General features: G+C 37.5%; 1 protein-coding gene across 1 annotated transcript; it reads left to right on the top strand.

The window, feature by feature from the left end:
* The first annotated feature begins 14,016 nt into the window (after positions 1-14,016).
* On the top strand, positions 14,017-20,448 carry LOC144349997 (uncharacterized). The gene is made up of 5 exons (XM_085508374.1): positions 14,017-14,277; positions 17,197-17,301; positions 17,547-17,822; positions 18,825-18,994; positions 19,319-20,448. The coding sequence occupies exons 1-4, from the start codon at positions 14,199-14,201 to the stop codon at positions 18,962-18,964; spliced, it is 600 nt and encodes a 199-aa protein (XP_085364500.1). The 5' UTR covers positions 14,017-14,198; the 3' UTR covers positions 18,965-18,994; positions 19,319-20,448.
* The last annotated feature ends 266 nt before the right edge of the window (positions 20,449-20,714 follow it).

Genomic DNA, 20,714 nt, shown 5'->3' with positions numbered 1-20,714 from the left:
TCTGACTGTACCTGAGCTATTCGTAACTCGGTAGCTAATAAATAGTGGCGTGAACTGTTTTCCAATGGTTTCCTCAATCCTTTGTAATGACGACTTCATTCGTAAACGGCCGTCGAAATCTCGTTGCTGGCGAGAGAGCCACGCGACTTCGAGTTGTTTTGTCCCCAAATAGTGTGCCATTTTACCACCCTTGCGTCCACTTTTCTAAATATCATGGTTACATAGGTCAAAAGAACAGTAGACGCGGTGACGGCTTTGTTGGAAGAGCAAATCGCGCGATTCTCGCTCTTGGTGAGATCTTGGCAACCATTTGCAAATGAGCTTTGTTTATCTACCAGAAAATACTACAAATCTAGTTATTCGACTATAAATACCGACAAAAACTACGGCTTTGACTTAAAGCCCACTCACCATCAGCCAGCATCGTTGTATTATCAGACAAGGTCGACGTTGGTGTTCCCATTGTTGGATCCAGACCCAGTGACGTTGGTAATTTCGGTAGCACTGAAAAATGGTCATTGTATGATTTAACAATCAAACAAACAAAACAAACACACAAAGTACAATACAACGTTCAGTGTCCAATCATACAAGTTTTGAAAATCAACGCTAACATATATAATTTAATGAGGCAACGATAAACATGTTGTATTATGTGTGTCATGTCACGTCATGTCATATATACTCACCTCCTCGTATCCCACAATCAGTACAGTCTGTTCCCAGGAAACACTCGGCTGAGAAGCTAAATAGTCCACCATCTTCACATAATCCATTATCACTCCCTACACACGTCTCCGTACACAAAGTAGCTGTTGACGACGTGGGAATAACAACAATATTATAAATTCTGTAACGATTTTCGTAATACCGTTATGATATCTTGTGACTGTTCGTAGAATGCAATGAAAGTGTACGTGCTACATACTGGGTCTTTTTTTTTCTGAAGATATAAAAAGGGGCAGTATTCGGAATTGTTTCTTTTTGCGTTCATGAATACTAGTTTGACGTATAAAATCATTGAAACAATTTGAATGACATCTGTGTTGAATATAACTTGATACTTGATGACATGGGAAAAACAATCAACTTGCCAAATCGCCGGGATCTGTGACAAAATTGTCCTGAATATTCAACGAACATTTACAAATTGTTACTGCGAAGCAATTCCGTGACGTAATAATGACGTACACGAGTGACAACAATGTCGTTTGAAACAAAAATTGTGTTTGATGTTTTATCATTCGTTAATTATTTAGAGCAAAACTTTGAAACATATTTACTGACGACTGCAGAACAAATCAATTCGTGGTTCGCCACTAGAGGGTGCAAGTAATAGGGAAGTCGTGTTGACTACTAGTATATTCGAGCAATTATTAATGAATGTTTGAAGCGCGGTGGTCGTCGCGCAGTGCGTGTTCGAATTTCATGTAAATAAACAATGTATTTTACACGCGTTGTATACGTCGATATAAGTCCCATATCGAACAGGACTCGGCGCGACGACAACCACCCTTTAACTATCTCCAACTCAGCACTAGCTCCCAGTTAGCAGGCCAATTTTAAAGTTACTTTTAATTATTCGTAAACTTACGTTGAAACACATGGTCTCTGGTGCCACAGTCTTCGCAGTCAGTACCATAAAAACAGACCGCATAATCAGCATTCGGACCACCGTCGTCACATGAATCGTCATTTGCGTATGAACATGTATCGAAGCACGACGCTGCAAAACAAATAACGTGTTTGTTCTCAAAATATAATGCAGAATCTAAAACTACATATAATTTTGCATTTGAACAAATAACAAAATTGAAGTCTGTCCGTGGGATGGCAGAGATACTACTGCATGAAGCGAAAAGACGTTTACCGAAGAAACTTTATTAATAACCAGTCGGGAGTTTAGTTCGAACATATTCGAATGTGCGAGTCGTGTGCAAAACTGCCTTGTAATACGTAATTGAAGCTTAGTGACGTCTGCGCAACAGTCAAAGTCGCATCTTTGTTCGGTCTTGTGCGGGATAACGAGATAATTCCGACGTCAAATTCTATTTTGTCCAGCGACAGTGTACAAACGTGCGCCGGTGTCGGAGACGATCACGGTGACCAGCTACACCAGAACGGACATATTTCGCATCTAACTCAACCCCATGCAACAAAAATTGATACTATGTGTTCATTATGGTCCATTCTTCCTCGACGAACAAGTACATAAGTGACAATTTAGTCAAAAATGAGAAAACTGTACAAGAAATTTGCCTTATTTACACGTATCGACAATGCAAGCTGCCATGCGACTTCCCCTTCTGACGTCACAAGAGGAATTTATGTATGCAAATGAGAAGCTAATGAGGAGCCTCGTTTTAAAATACACAAAAATAAAGTTGCCGTAGACTGAGTTTAAAACTCATTTTTTCACTTAAAAAAATAATTCATGCTTAGAAACATAAAAATTAGTGATATTTATATATCAATGGCTAATTTTTGGCGTTAAAATAGCAGCCATTTCACAGGCACTTTAAGTAGCACGTATCAAACTGTTTGGAGTTCTGGTCAATACAAGGAGTGCTGCCATCACGACTGCTTACTACCAATAATGATGTAATGCTAAATAGATAACCGCTCTAGAATACATGTACCTCTTTTAAATTGTACAGTATCTGCAACCGCGTCATTTGTCCAAATCACGCGAGATCTCGCAAAGCTGAAAATTTAACTTTTATACAACTTACGTTGTTCGACATCAGGCCGCGGACCACAGTCAAAGCAGTCAGTACCGTAGGCGCATTCACTATAATCAGAATCGGCGCCACTGTCATCACATGACCCATCGTCCGTATATATACATGTATTCCAACACGACACTATGAGAAGGAAATACAAAATAAATATTTTACAGAATTATAATAGCGTGAAGATCATATTGTTTTGAAACAACACAACACAATTATATCAATTTTTATTCATTAAAAGCAATAAAATATTTCAGCAATTATTATGTATTTCCAGTCTAATTTATAATACTAGTATATCTAAGCAATGCTGAAGTGTCAGAATATCGGAATCTTATATTCACCATCAATATGTACACTTTGGATACATCCCAGTGCAGCAGATATTTAAATACACATACATATTCTTAATTCACAATATATTTATATTATATTTTGTAGTAAATTTAATTTTCGATGGAATTGATACATACAACATAATGTATTTCATTATTTGTAAAGAAATAATAACCAAATAATCACATGAAATGTAAGAACTAAAGTGAAAGTTTAACATGAAGCCAGAAGTTAAACCTCTTCATCAACCCGTAAAGTCCCTTGCCTAGATCCCGGTCGAGATTCGCCAGTAACGCAGGCGATGACACGCAATGCCATGTGCTTATACTCACACACAGTGACAGGTACACATCACAGGTGCAGCAAATCATGATGACATGTACACATATACATGATGACATGTACACATATACATGCACGGCATGAAATCGCGTGTTTTCGGTACGGTTACACAACGATTACATGGCGGTTATGCAGTAAATCCGCCGCGTAACCGTCGCGGAACCGTCGGACTATGGGTGCGGCATATCCGTCGCTTAACCGTCAGCCGGAAATGCTACGTTTGTCGTCCATTCAGTCCAACGTAAATAAACGGTAATTTCTGAAAAACCGCAGATTTCCGTTCAACGTTTATAACGTATACTTTTAAATAACCGTTGATTAAGTTGGACGGAAGAAACGTAAATGCAAAAATATACGCCAATTTACGTTGAAACTGAAACAACATATACAGCTGGGTAACCGATCATTACGTGAACGGTTTCCGGCGTATTCTTGTGTTTTTCCACGTCATGTACGCAGAGTACGCCCATTGTAAATTACATTTATTTTGACGTTTTCCGGGAACTGCCTTATAATATTTATCCTTACATGGTGTGTATCACCGTTTACAATTTAAATGTGACATGTACTCCTATTCATTATGCCATATACACATGCTTACGATGACGTCTACACTCAATCACGATGACAGGTACACCTACACATAGCGACATGCACGCATAAACACGATGATAGCACCTGTGTGCATCTATACGCCTGACACGTCATGAAATTACTTTAAAAAAAAACACGAAGATCATTGTGTATCGCGCCAAATTTTCTGATTACGTAATATAAAACGCAATAACCTGAGACAGTCTCATACGTGTTTTTAAACGTCAGTACGACCGACGAAACTCACAGTGATGTCATTCACTTGGATCCAACTAAAATCGACAGAAAGTGGACACATTCGCTGAAATTATAATTATGGATACACATTCGGCATTAATAATTCGTCAAAAAACGGTAAAATATAACAGCTGGTCTCATATACTTAGTAGTTGACAGAGTTAATTTTGTTTAATCAAGTTATCAAAACACTGAAACCCTGAAACACTGAAAGTATCTGTGGGACATTATTAGAATAGTTAGATTGATACCGTTTAACAAGGGATTTATTTTAGTTGCCACATGTGCATATGCGCCCGCGACCCGAAAACCCTTTTACGGATATCGCAGAGCATGATGGTAATTATACACCCTGAGAATTTCTACACGCACTACTGCACGAAGTTGAGCAGGTATACACACTTACGTTCTGGCTCAGCTTCACGGAGACCGCAGTCATAACAGTCTGTCCCGTATTCACACGTAGCTGACGTGGCATTGGTCGCACCGTCTTCACAGTAGACATTAAAAGAAGTATCACAATCGTCCGTACATAAATCTGAAATTAAATCGAGTGCGAGAAAGAGCTGAGTAAAATAAAGGCACTTTCATTTTTTTTGTATGGAAAAGTTTGATAGAAATACGCGTCGGTTAAGTTTTATAAAACTGTAGTGGTTTGAGCAAATTTTGAATGCGATTTTAATGAAACTGAATTTAACAACATTTATAGACAAGTATATACAATATAATTAAAAACTAAATCAATAAACTATATAAACAGAATTATATCCACAACAGTGTTGGTTTCAATTGTAAACAACTTGAACGCAATTACCGAATCATACCAATGCTAAATAACAGGAAAACAAGTTTATACAGCGAAACAAAATCGAGAGTACGACAGCTTTGACTGAAATATGCATAACAAAACATGAATACCGTTACAATTTGGGTATCACACGTGATAGTAGAGACAGGCAAAACATGTGTCTAAGAATAATCATTTTCATTGCATTGTGTCGACGAAAACAGGTATAGGAATATTGATTAAAAGATTTTTAAATTTTGTTTTACTCACCCTCTCCGAAAACTCCTGGAACTGGAAAGAAAGTGAGTAAAGTAATTATAAGTAGCGTTGTCGATGATGTGTTTGCCATGATCTTACTAGAAGTGTGGTTCCGTAACTGGGTGTCAATTTGTGTGTGTATAGTCATCAAGCAATACCCGCCGGTTTACTGATAGATATGTCTGGTTTCAATAATCTTATACCGGGCATATCTAATTAAAATGTACATGATTATTGTAATGAACAACACACCTGTGGCAGAGTCACGTTGCCATTAGTATGGACGGTATCTTCCACCCCACCTCTAATTAAGAAGTCTATTGAGATTGGCGGTGATAAAGCATTCCACGCACACATCCGCACGTTGTCATGGATACCAACTTGATCACGCGCAAAAAGTGACCACTGATCCACGAGTAGAGGTTCTTAAAACTCTGTCTTATCAATTTAAAAAAAATGCCCACAAGTTTTCAAACAATCTCGAACAATGTCAGCTGTCATATATAGCGTATAAGATATCACGTCAATCAACACCAACGAACGGCGTGGTCAATAATAACCCAGCCGCCAACACTCGCTGACAAAACAAATCAATGTTCGAATGTGATACAAACACATCTTTCCTTTGCTTAACGTTGTATATAGATGTGATACAAACACATCTTTCCTTTGCTTAACGTTGTATATAGATGTGATACAAACACATCTTTCCTTTGCTTAACGTTGTATATAGAATAGTTAACCCAAAAAAACTGTAATTAACATTAACGTCATGATGAGGCGCTTATATTATTTCAGTTTAGTAAAACATTTATTGAAATTCTAGCTTTTACGAAGTTATACTTATTTTGTGTGTCTTGGGGTGACTTAGTGATTTGGACTAGAGTTCAAGGAAAACTGTGAACATGCTCAATGTGGCAGAAATGAATCATTAATTCAAGCGATGTGAGTGACTCAGTCAATGATGTATTCATACTGGTCAAGGAGAATAATTGTAATTAGTTCTCGCTAGTCTAATATCACTATGGTGAACGGATTATTTTCAGCGTGAAATTATATTTACTTTCAGTGACAATTGCAAGTGTGGATGCTGTTCTGCCCCAATGGCGCTTACCACCGCTAGATATCATATCATATATGTTGATTTCATCACATAGTCGTTACAGATTCTGTGCAATGATTGATCACGTGATCTCAAATAGAATTACGCCATCAACTGCACATGGTGTAACCTAATTTTGTTGGAACTTGAATATATCAGGGAATTTTATTGTCGCAATGTCGCGTCACATTGCATGCGTACACGCTTAGGAACTTGTATACAAAATGGCGACGGGTGTGTCCACTGCTTACAACACAAGACGACATCTTTCTGCTATTCGCCCTGTCAGAAGAGGAATTTGTTAACCAAGTAACCAACAAGTGTCACCGTGACTCAAAAATAACTATTCAACTGTTGTAGGTGAGACAACATTACTTTAAGGGTCACACAGTACTAGAGTAAATTGTGTGAATGTTTCAGCGTAATTTATAATGTATTAGATTAAACAGGTGGAAAAGTTAAATGGCGGTGGTCGTCCCGCTGCGCATGTGCGACATTTGTGTTGATAAACATTGATTTTCCCACAATCCAGTGCGCTCTTCTAATGAAATAACAAGTGTTAGGTTTGCACTTGCACTAATTGCCGCCGGTTACTCCTTCGATACCTTCCAAGCACCTAAAAATACCTAATTAAAGCTCGGTAACGTCTCAGTTTGTACTTGTTTATCTGCGCAACAGGCAAATTCGCCATCTTTGTTTATATGAGACCCATATATTTCGCGCATGCGTGGCACGACGACTACCACTCTTTAACGTTCAGCATAAATTTGTTCGTTGTATTAGTTTTGTAATAATAATTACACACTTATAAAGTATGCAACGACATATGTGTCGTATCTGAATATAGGAAGTTATTTAATTAAACTTCGCCATATGAATTTCCCATACTTTAGAAACGATATCCATGCATACCTCTCTCGTATCTATAAGGTATGTATTCCCGAATTCATTCGCTATGCCACAGTCTGTAGTACATATGCATACACTTTCTTCTTTCCATCAAAATATCAAACGAAGAGTTTTGTAGAGAACGACTAGCCTTAACATTCAATATGTCTTTTTGCATATATAATGAGCTTATGGTTAACATTACCGGAAAGTCAAACATCCGTCCATACATTTAAAAAAACTAACGCGTTGCTTGAAAGCAGGAGAGGTGAAAAACTGATTTTAACATAGGGCTCTATGGGAAGATGCGAGTCCCCCCCCCAAAAAAAAACGACCTCTACAGTTCATTTTTCTGTCCCACAATCCTTTGCAAAATCTAATATGGAGTTACCATATTACATTATGTACTTCCTTATAGAGTCCATCCATTTTTTCTTCTTACTGCTTGGACTATGCACGCAGTGTCATTATTTGTCAGTCATTAGTTGTGTGCTCTTGGATCTGTAAATTTGTTTCTGATTATGGACTTGGGTATGTTGTGATTTTCTCTGGAATATAGCAAGAGACTATAATGCATAATGATAAATTCACTTACGTAATGTATAAACAAATTGGGGCAGTAAAACTACAAATATCATAAAATATAAATTATACTTTGGCTAAGTGTAGATTTATACGTGTGTGCAATTTCTAGACTACCAGACGCTCTAAGTATGCCATTCATACAAGGCCGCCATTTTGTATACAAAGCATGTTCACAAACGGGATGACGTCACTTTGCAAAAAGGCCGCTGATAAATTACCAGAATCACGTTATGAAAATCATCCATCGAAAATTATACAGTGGATGGCATGTCATGGCGTGTTACGCCATTTAAGTTCACGTGGCAAATCCTTACACAGAATTTGTAACGACTATGTAATGAAATCACCATATATGATATGATATCACGCGGTAGTAAGCGCCATTGGGGCAGAACAGCATCCACACTTGCAATTGTCGCTGAAAGTAAATAATATTTCACGCTGAAAACATTTCTATCACCATAGTGATACTAGACTAGCGAGAACTAATTACAATTATTCACTTGGCCAATATGAATACATAATTGACTCACTCACTAACACCGCTTGAATTATTAATTCACTTCTGCTACATTGAACTCAAGTTTAAATCACCAAGGCAACACAAGGTAAACAAAATAAATAGAACATCGCGAACTTTCACACTTTGAACGAGGTCGAACTTTCGAAAAATGGAAGTAATCCACCTGTTTTGTTAGGTATATGAACACACCATTGGGACACTAATGTTTAGAGTTGTTTTGTTAACTGAGGGTTAAAGGACGACTACGCGAACGCGCTGACGGTAGTTAACGACCTGTTTGGGGTTGAACTCATGCGGGCCTCCGATGTTTACTCGGACCTCAACCCCACAGAGGCCGTTAACTGCTGTTGAAGTACAAGTTGCCGTACCTTTAACGAAGTAATACTGCGCGTCTAGCAATTTTTTGGTTATTTTCCTGCAGCCCCATCGTGGGTTATATGTTCTCAAAGCATACTTCCTTTGTAAATAGAATGATAATGGGAAAATGAAATGTAAAATCGCACCTGATTCAGATAGGTATCATAGTAAGCTACATGTTGCATTCCACCACACATAACCTACTAAGTTCATTCTTTTTTTAGCTCCATGATTCATCAGAGTGACCATGCATTCACACATCTTGTCTCTATGAAAAATCGTTGGTTGTAATCCAGTGGTGGTATAGACTATAGACAGACTTGAAAATCGTTGCCGTAACTTCTAAAATAAAAAATACGTACTCGTACTCTTACCACTGAATTGGCGAATGCTATGGGAAACGAACATGTTTTGTTTTCTAGTGAATTGCGCATTATTCCGGTAAACACGCGTGTCTGTGCTTCTGTATAAAAAACAAAAACAAGCTTCTCTTTGATTGGTCTGATTGTTAGGTGTTCGGGTCGGGTAGCCAATCAGACACAATCTTGCAAGTAGCTTCGCAGTGGCTCTAAGTAAAGAGTAAATGGTAAATTATCTTTACTAAATAAGTTTTCTACCGCTACTCGAATCTACGCAATCTGATTGGTCAGCTACATGTGTACAAATGAGGTCAACTTTTAAAAGGATACAAGCTGTTTTCATAGCAACGGGGTGGGTTGTCTGCATGTCAGTTAACAATTAAATAATCTGTATGTAGACAAACCAAATGATGTCAATTAAAACTCAGTTTATTGTCAATAGCTAAGCTTGTACACACGCTATACTGTAACTATATAGCATCTTTATTTTGAGCCAGAACAAAATGCGGTGTGTGTAATCCATTTATCGGTCGTTTTCGCACAGATATACGTATTTCTCGTTACTAGTTGGCGATTCTTTACACTGCAAATGATTGGATTAAAACCTCAAAAGTCGCCAATGTTCCAGTAGATTAGTGTTTGTCTTTTGAGCTGCACACGTATGTAACCGTGGCATGGATCGGAACATCTCATGGAATGTTACAACTGAGATTAAAATCACTGTATTGGTTTTTTAATATTGGTCGGTCTTAGATCATGTGACCAATGTGGCTCTGGCTTGGTAATGTTTAAAAATGTATAGAACGTCTTTTCCTCTCACAAGGACGGGCTAGCTGAGTCAATCACGTACCCGGTTGCTTCGACCAAAAGCAAATAATGTAGCACTTTTACCACGATCAACGCTGATTATCATATAAACGACTGCCGTCGCAATGGCACTGATGTCAGGTATGTACAGTGATAAACGGATAGCATATATGTAAAGTAAACTATTTTTTTCTGATTTCAGTTAGGATGCGATTAATTCAATTATGAATACTTTGTGCAAATGTACGGTATTTGACATCTACTTCAGTTTGTTGTATATAGCAAAAGCTGATTGAATAACCGCTCGGACATACCGCTAATCGCACCTGTAAGGTAAAGATGTGATGTCTTAGCGTAAACTCGTCAGTATTTGGTATGACGGGTATTTGAAATGGAGAGGAAATTACGTTTTATCGTCAAGTATTAACACTCAATTATAGATGACAACATGTATTTTATGAAAGAGTTATTTCTTCCGTATTTTCATGTCATACTGGGCCAAATTGTCCCTAAATTTGTGTATCAAATGAAAATACGTGGAGTGAACACCACATAGACAGTTCAAATCTAAAAGATTGTTCAAAGAAGATATTGATGTGCTCTCATTATATATATATATATATGTATACACCATTGGGCGTGGTATATCACGAATTCTGTACAATGTCGTTGTGACTGTTGGTGAACACGTTGATTTATTGGAAACTGGAGACGTTGCTTTCGCTGCATACACAAAACAAATGTCATTTTCTCGTTCCGTTGCGTACAATTTCAAGTTGTAAGTTCACAAGAAGAAACATAATCTCTACAGATTCTCCTTTTCAGTCGACAGTCTATGAAGGGGGTGTGGAATTACTAAGCCACATAAAGCATAGTTAAGCACAACAAATTGCTGTTTCTGGAGAAACATAAAACACAAATTTTATTTGACCTTTTAGAAATCCTCGATGAAGAAACTGGTTGTACTAAACAAACGCGACAAACACATTTATGCACTCTTTAAAGGTTGTACATTTTCGCAAAATCCTTTGAAATGGGTATCCATTTCGCATTTTGTAATATTTCGAGAGTAAATGGTACGGATATAGGAGCACTGGCGGTACACCTCTGTCTTATTGCCATGGTAACCCCAACGTACCGAAACCCGAGTTAGTAGAGACATCCTCATTATTGCAATCACATGTGACCAGGTAACACGACAAATTGTAATCTTTACTGGCGCCTGGAAACGAATTGGTCTTGTTGATTTCAAGTTCCGTAATCCACCATGACATTGTTGCTGTTGAAGTACACGGCAATTTCGGAAAAAAATTGTAATTTTTAACTCAAAACTTTGTGGACGGATTCTCATGAAAGTTGCAGGAGGAGTTGTGGATCAATCTATGAAGATTTTGGTAGATATTCAGAAATGGTTGCCATGGAAACAACAATTTCGGGAATGGTCAACTTTCCATAGCTCGGGGGAACCATCGGTATGGAGTTGATTCGGCTTGAGATCTGGTTGCCGTGAAAACGGGTTTTATTCAATGAATGTTCGTTGCCAAATAACAAAAAAGTTAATGAAAATAATTTTTGTGTTTTTAAGGGTAGGGTTTCAAAAAACACAAAAAACAATCCATTATATTTCAGAAGAAATCTGAATCCAGATGCTGTGGAACTATTTTTAACGTCTTTTTCACCATTGCCAGATAGCGTCATCATTGAGAACAAATCTATTGAAAACTCAATTTAGCCTGTCCTTTCGAAAAGATATAATAAGCTATGTGAGTACGATAAACATATACAATAGACCAATTGGGCATTTTTCATCTATGGCGGAGGTTTGTGGGTTCGTGGCGAATGTCTTCCAGTAGTTTAAGACGAATTAAAAAACAAACCTTGCCACAACATTAACAAATCCAAACAATTATATTTTCGTTTATATCTCTTTTGTCATATATTGCAATACAAGATACTAGTACTAGTGCATGATTGTGTAAGTTATGCATTGCATTGGGGTATATACTATATATGTAAAATTAAACCTAATGATGTGAATTCGTTTTGCTATTTTTCTACATGACTTGGTCAGAACATCGTTACTGTACATATCGCCATCTACGTTAAAGACCGGCCATCTATCAACGATAAATATGTCTATAATATCCTCGTATACAGGTAAAGTAGAGCTATTTATTATGGTATCAGTGTCGATTACGAAATATATAGTGTAGGGGGGTACGACAACCGCTCTTGGAATAATTGCTCTAATTATTCACAAGTTTGAAATATACATTCGTCGATGTTTTCAATCAGAGATTACGGGGATGGACGGACACCAATGTCTCAGGCGTTATTATTTGTCATTATATAGTATGTGAATAACATAGCGACAGTTTCCAAACTATCAAAGAGTGCAGTGGGTGTCTGCAATGAAAAAATAAACACGTTAAGTCAAGTTTGGTAAAATTTGTGCCTAGAACTACATAATTATCGTGAATGCCGAAAGTCTAACACCCCTTCCCCGTATGGTATCGACCGCATTATCGCCTGAAAACAGAGAACTCAGAACATGTCTGTTAAAATATAGGCAACATTATTATTTATTATGAACTATAAAACGAAAAACTGATATATTGAGTATGAATATAAATATTGATTCTTTTGTGACTTCATCTATCTCAAAGTATATGCTATTATTTCTTTCACAAAGACGTTTTGCCTAACATTTACGACATGGGTACCCTTATCTTGAAAATATTGCTTACCAAATATTTCTCACCAATTTGTTCTTACCAAAGTTTAATCATCAATTCAATTTCCTACCCAATGTATTCCGTGATTTTGTTAATTATATTAACAGCTGTTTCTTGTGAGAGGGCGCTATTTGTTGGGAGAAAACTTTATGTACATAAGATAATGTTGAAAGCATTTATTATTTATGAGCATATTTAAATATTTGTGTTTGATGAGCGCTGTCTTGGCAACAAACATGGCAGTAGCCGTTAGTTGAAATAATGATTAGTGCCCGGAATTACGTATACATACAAATAATTCAAATAGCATGCGTACTCGAGTTTGTATTAAATTTTGACAACTCTTTTACGATATAGCATAATTTATTTTTTGCATCAAAATAGCAGGGGTGTAATAGACAACCATGGCTGGTGTCGGTGACGATCGGGCGCAACGTGAAAACAAATGACGCACCCTTCCAAAGAAAGAACTTAGATGACGATCTAAGATAGGAATATAATTATAACACTACAATTTCTAAATTACTGCGAGTTACAGAATATGACAGTTTGGTCACGTTACCAGGGAACATACTACGCCATCGACGAAAGAAATAAATGTCCATATTATGGATGTTCTAGCTACTAAGTAATTCAGCATAAAAGTTTACTATTTATAAAAGTATAGATCAGTGTGAAAATGGACAAAAATGATCTGTTAACAAGTGAATTCTGACATCGGAAATAATCCATTGCCTACACAATCGTCAGCATGGGAATCTTGTTATCTGAGTGTCAATGCATTACTAAACAACGTATGTATTTTAAGTCCTGTTTGTCTGTGTGATGTCCAATAACCAACAAGATGTATCTGTAAAGCTCCGTATTCATTTTGGGTTATATAAGCCATTTAGAATCCATCTTGTATTCTAGTCAGGTGCGGGTTTGTTTATGTCTTTTCTTGTGCGTCACCTTCGTTATGGTAACGGCTCTTGGTGTGAGTCAGTGTCGCAACCAAGGTACAACGCTACAACTGATCTGGGTGGTCTTCTACTTTGCCAAACTGGTGCGTACGAGTACGCATTGATGAAAACATCGGGCGAAGGTTGAAAACAAGCTGGCTGATTGAAACGAGAAGGTGGACGTCGACGGTGGTGCCATGCGTTATTGGAATGGTTTTCATTCAGTCCGATGTCACTATGGTAAGATGACGCATGCGATCTACACCTGCCGACGACACAATCTGTCAATACAATGAAGCTCCAGCTCTAATTTGAGGTATACATCAGCCCGATTATAGTCTGTGACCAGAGAAACTATGGCGCCTGGTAGAGACTGTGGTATCTCCGCGAAGAATGCGGTAACAACACGAGTGACTGGCCAACCACTCAGTGTTTACGACATGCCCCCGCCGCACCTCATCGTAACGAGCACGCACACACAGTCCACATGTATTATCCACGCCGCTTAAACACAACGTCCCATGAGTCATTTTATTCCGCTGTAATCTGTCTTATTACCGCGTACAATACCCGCATAATTTCAACAACAGCGTTGGCTTCACAACATTGTGAAAAATGGCTCATGCTGTCAAATTCTTGCTTGGACTACTCACCATCACGATCATAATGGCAACAGTTGGCTCTTTCACGGCAGGTAAGGAATGATATGAAATACATATTCTAAACAAGTCTTCCAAGTGTAAATGTGTGTTATTGCCATCCGATCCAACTAACAAATATAAAGACAAACTAATAATGTCCTTTCTATCAAATGGCGGACACCTGATTTGAATTTGACGTTTTCACAGTTGTTTGGTAATAAATAAAATTTTCATTATCGGTGAATAGAAATCTCTAAAGACAGTATTTACAGTGACATCCCAAGTGACGTACCTTCTTCAAAATTAATAGAAATGTACAAACCTACCTGCCACGAGATCCTACAATACAAATCTAATTTGAGCGATGTTATGTCTTTTCGGTAACTTTTAAGTTACGTTTTTATATTCTTTTGAAACACCAAGAGAAATTTGTAGTAAGGTGCATGGTTTTGTGAGATGCGACAATGTGACCGTGACAACACGCCCGGTAATCCATTCACCTTTTCTAGTGAACACGTTTCTACATTGGTTTCAATGTTTGATGACATTCATTTCAATAATGGTGACGTTAATTGAGACGTGTATATAAGGCCAATCGATGAAGGCCTCCATAGGGTAGGGGTTTCTGCAATATTTGACTGACTAACTGAACTGGGTATATATCTGTTACGTATCTTAATATCTAGAATGGACCACGACACCGTAACAAAAATGATTAAAAAATAATATGTCGTATCGTACATACTTTTTGTGGCGTTTATGAACATCTTAAGTCATGTGTCAAAGCGCAAGTAAGCCTCTGATGCCAGGCTCATGAATAAAAGCTCTAGGCCTGCTCTGTGCGGGGATATGTTTGTTTACCAAACACACAGACGTATTTCGTGTAGCTTCAGTAGATTCGGAACAAATTTACTCATGAAATTTCACTTAAATATTATGTTGACGAATTTTACATTTTTCAAAATATGTTATACATCCTTGCATTTCGAGTCGTACGTATTCAACAGGTTTGTGTTCAATCACGGGCCAAGTGGTAACGTATCGTATTAAAGGGTTATTACCCGTATTTAAAAAACAAAAACATTTCAAAATGTATATGTTATGTTATGCGGACCGTGTTTGGTTGAATGTACAACAAAAAACGCTTTGTCTTAATTATGGTGGATGAACATGTATGTAAGTTGCAGCATTGTGTTAAGGATATGTAAAAATATGGCAATATAAAACCGCAATACAGTAATTATCGTGACTCTGAAATAAGATTTGGCATACATTCCTCCCGAAACTGCTGTAGTTGAAATGACATGTAAACCTGGCCATGGTATCGAACGTTCACATTATATCTGGCGTCTTTCGATATACATATACTGTAAACACTTTGAAATAGCTACATCCCATTTTAGCGAATTTGCATCAATGCATAAATTAACTGAATCTTAATTTAGCTAAATATATAGAATAGGGACATCTTAATTAAGCGAAATTGCGGATAAGCTAAATTAGCTAAAATAACCTGCTAGCTAAAAAGACGTGTTTTACAGTATATTATGAGAGCGTTCCTTTGTAGCCATTCAACAATTTTCCTTCGCCGTTGTCGGTGTTCACATACACGCATATAAAACACGCCGATAACTGGTTCCATTAAATTACGACGTGCACAAGTAAAACTTCTACATTATTTGTTTGATTTAAAATTATATTTTTGCGCTGCTTTATGTTAAATTACGAATATGTGGTATTGCATCTGTGTGTTAACTAGGTCTAGAATTTATTATACTCAGTATATCACGTTAATAATGAGTCCGTACTAATCCTTTAATGCAATTTAATTTGTAACACATGATAGCACATGAAATACTGGCAAACGAACAATAAAATATAACAAGAGCACAGACAGACTAGACAACATTAAAACGACGTCAGTCGGGCCTTCCATGTGTGCATAACAGCGAACGTATTGAACGGAACAGAAAGATATATCTAACCAATACGTCAGCACAAACGGTAATTTCGACTCAGGCGCATCGCACAGGAACATGGCTATAATATATGTAAGATATGTCGCTAGGCATCTCGTCATTGTCGTAATCGTCCAAATATTTTGAAATCACCGTAATACATGAACGTGCATGATATTATATAAAAAAAATAGCACTTTGGGAAATCACTTTGAAATGTAAAGCACCAGCTAGACCTCGTGCATTGTGCTTTCGCATAGGACCTATATCGAACACAACACAGCGCGATGATTGCGGTGCTTCAACTTTCGCTTCGCCCCATAATGGGTATTCCGTGTAAAAAAAATGTTTTGCTTCAACGAACTTAGAACACCGATGATCCACTCCCATAATCACAGCGTCAATGTAATCGAGCGTAGAAAGTAGAAAGTTGTAACGAGTTGTAGTGACGATGCCTATATGAGTACCATGATTACACCAAGCACTGTACATTGCCACAGTGTAAAGACAGACATGTCTGGTGACTGATACTGTCTTGGGAATCTGTAAAGCTTTTCAAGTTATTCGAATCACGCGCATAAATTAAAATTCTGTTTTCATAGCCAGAATTGTTGTTTTACGAGATAGAAACCATTTTCAACTACTGATGAACCTACCATGGCAAGCAATCTGCCAAAAATGTCAAATGGTATACTTTATTTACGTATTTAACGTACACCATCATTGAAGTAAAAACATTTCACACTTTATAATGATAATGATTGTATTGAGCATACCATCTAAATTGTAAAACCGTAAATATAACGACTTTGTTCAGAAATGTACAATTTGGTAACGAGAATGCTTCGTCCAAATTCGAGGTGATCACCACACGCGCGTGTAAATGTTGCGATCCTATCAGAAAACTAATTAACTAATTGATTGATGTTGTAGTATTACTTGAACTATATATGAAGTAGTTGATAATATCACACGTGACTGAAATACAACCGTATTGTTCACCTATACATATAGGTGCTCCGCTTTTTGGGCGTACTAGAAAAAATGGTCACACATTTCTGAAGAACCTAAGCAAGTTGAAGTTGCCCACACGGCTGGAGAAAAGAGGACTTGTAACAGGTAATTCAACGCTTTATTCTGTACACTAATACATTAAATGTACACCGTGTTTAGTCTTAAACGTGTTACCCTTGCGATGACGAGTTGTTTTGTTCAAGTTGGGCAAGCCACATTGTGAAACATTCTATTATTACCGTCGCTATTCCTTGCGGTTTTAGCTGTGCTTGAAACGAACAATGAATGCTTCACGAGACATCTATGATTTCCCACTTCTTGACAAATATAACACCTTTCCCATTTTGTAGACACTATGGGAAATTCAACTGGATACGACTCAGGCTCTGGTTCCATTGATTATGGATCTGGATCTGGGTCTGGGTCGGGCTCCGGTGACTACAGTTCGTATTCCTATTCGAGCTACGACTATTGGGGAAGTGGCGGTGGTGGAAACGGTGGTGGAACCGGTGGTTGGAACGGTGGCGGAAACGTCGACAATGTATACCTATCCTACTCGTATGGATTCAGCCCTGGCGATGGAGAGCATAAGAAAGGCCCACGGACATTCGTAATAGAAAGACAAGGTTTGTGAACTATCACTCATCATCATTATTATTATGCGATCCTAGTTATACCAATCCAGTATGCAAGTCGTTTCAGAAACGGAGAATAAACATCAATTGTTGGTATTACTAGTATTCATTTTTGTGCCGTACAATTGCATTTATTAACATATCACAACCAGGGACACCTTTTCTAGCGCATATTGAAAGAATATCATTTACCAAATTTTAGTCTGAATTAAAAATCAAACCAAACTGTTAATGGCAATGATGCCATGCTTTTAAATTGTATAATCTCAAATGCATTGAATTGAGATCTCATAAATAGTATAACATTATTGGCCAGTTTTCCTCAGTTTACCGCGACATACCTTCGTTCCACACAGCTTATATATAAAAATAGGTATTTTTATTTGAGAATATCTTGTTCATTTTATTATTTGTTAGAAATAGTCTCACTTGCGATATATACGTGTAACCTCAGGCAAATTATTTCGATGTCAAAATACACACGCACACACACACACACACACGACTACGGATATATAGAGATATGTCCCTTTGTGTTTTTAATTGAAACTGCGTAAAACGTACTCGTTTGTAACAGTCGTTGTGTGGGAGATATGTTTGTGTTCGTAGCTAAGCGTACGTTCCCCGACAGTTTGATTACATCGTGGCGTCATTACTATACATCATGTATGTTTGGAAATTATGTAACATAATTTCCAAACCCAATTTGTGAAAAACGTGGGTATATAACCTGTTAATTTAAATTAGATTGTTATGTACAATTCTAATAAAAAAACAATTCTAATTCAAATAATCGGTACTGATGTCAAATATATGTATATGCTTTAGAATAACGCGTCTTCGCATCACCGTTATCATTTGGCAATATCAGCGCCCTCTTGCGAACTGGATTGCAATATGCACTGACAATGCGATGAGGCAAACACAAAGTCCAGCTACATCGGTGGTTAAATTAGTAATCACAGATTTCTCTATGTTCATTTTTCCGCAAAGGTTCAACCAGAACATTGGTGGTTCTTATAAGCTTAACAACGTTTGTTATCGGGACCCTCCTTACTGTCTCTGCTGTATGGATTTACAAGAATTACTCGACACTAAGAAGAGTTCTGGACAAAAAACAAAACAGAACTTAATCTCTGATCAAAATTGGGGAGTAAGCGATGGTAAGTTAGCAATAAAAATAAGTACTCAAAGCATACCCCGTATGTGGCATAAAACAACCCCTCGTAACTACCCCGTATATGGTATATAACGATTCCACACACTTACCCTGGGCATACGCCGTATATTGATGTTATATCGATGTTAGTGATGTAATATAGACGACAATGCGACCACATGTCATTTATTACTTTTATATTCTAAATTTTTGTTTTAACTTGCGCATTTATAATAGATTGACGATGACAGAAAACAATAACGGGCGTATAAAATGGTTGTTATTGCTTGATTTAAGTTACGTAACTGTTTTGTTTGTTTAATTTCAGAATCAAATCGATTTGCATACAACAACAAGTGCGGTGTTCTTAAGAATCAGCTAATCTCGGCGTTGGATTGGCGTTGATAGAAGCACCCTGTACAGTTACACAATAGTTGCCATCGAAGAGATAACGGCGCATGCAACAATTAAGACCAGTAGTTGCACAGTTTTTTAGTCTAAGTATAGCACTGTTAGTTGTCACAATAGTTTGTCATAACCGTGTCGCTTAGCGTATCGTGAAATCATAGCCCAATACACACACGTTGCGTTTTTTTTGTCCCAAGCTCGCTTATTTAGGAACCCCGCTTCTCGTGTACGTTTCAGTCAAGATTGCTTATTAAACACGCCAATGACACACCGCTTGTACAACTTTGTCTTGCTATAGGGTTGAATGTTTTATCATTTACTGTGTATGGAGAGCCGTATAACTTTTTTTTTCTTGCTGTTCATGTGTAGTGCATGTTTAGTGTCAGTACGTAGCGCACATAGATAATTTTACAAAGGGGGAATCTTAAAACAACGCACCGTGCATTGCATAACACAACGCGGTAATAATAACAGGTGCACTAACTGTGGTGACGGGAGACAAGTTGCCGGAAAACTCGACATTGCGGTTTTTGGACGATGTTACCTGACGCGATTATATCATAGAAACCGGAAAATTCTTGAGTCAACGAACCAAGCAATACACCTGTTGACCCATGCGAAGCCCCGCCTTTATCGCGTCGCCAAGATGGATCGTCAACTGGTCGCCAATCGTCACAATTAGTTGTCTCGTTTTAACCGTCATTGCCGTCGAGTTACCTATTGTGTTGCTTGATGCGTTAGCTAATGAATTTCTCGTGTAGAACGGCCTTTATTCGTAATGAAATTGTGCATATATATATTATGTGTTCTCAGGTATCGAAAAAATAATAAGAAACGACAAGGGGTTCAATCAAAATATCGTTATTTTATGTATCTGAGCGGTTTCAATTCCACTAGTATGCGAGTCGAAGTTAATCATTTGTTTTGTTTTCTTAGACTAAATATCCCTATATCACTTGTGTTCAACAATTTCTGGTTGGGTTTTTCAACTTTCCTTTCAGTATTTCATTTCCTTGTGGATTTTTTTATTAAAAGAATATAAGAACGACACTCTTGTCCACTATCGCCTAAAAGACAAAGCAGTGAACACCTGCTTCTCCCATTGTCGTCGATCTATATTGTTACAATTCACGAGTATTATGGCATCTCCCGGAGGCGGAAACTTGACAACAATTTCAAGGATACTATGACTCATATGTTAATTAATTATTGGTAAAAAATGTCGACCAGGCTGAAAGGATACAAACCTCGATGCATGGCGAGTAACTCCTACAGTTTAATCATGTAGGTGTCTCTATTATCCTTTTCCAAGTTCA

Source organism: Saccoglossus kowalevskii, chromosome 15 (genome assembly GCF_978046115.1).
Source record: "Saccoglossus kowalevskii chromosome 15, keSacKowa6.1, whole genome shotgun sequence".
Classification (NCBI taxonomy): Eukaryota; Metazoa; Hemichordata; class Enteropneusta; family Harrimaniidae; genus Saccoglossus; species Saccoglossus kowalevskii.
Note: the sequence above shows the minus strand (reverse complement) of the source record. Positions and strands in the feature narration are given on the sequence as shown.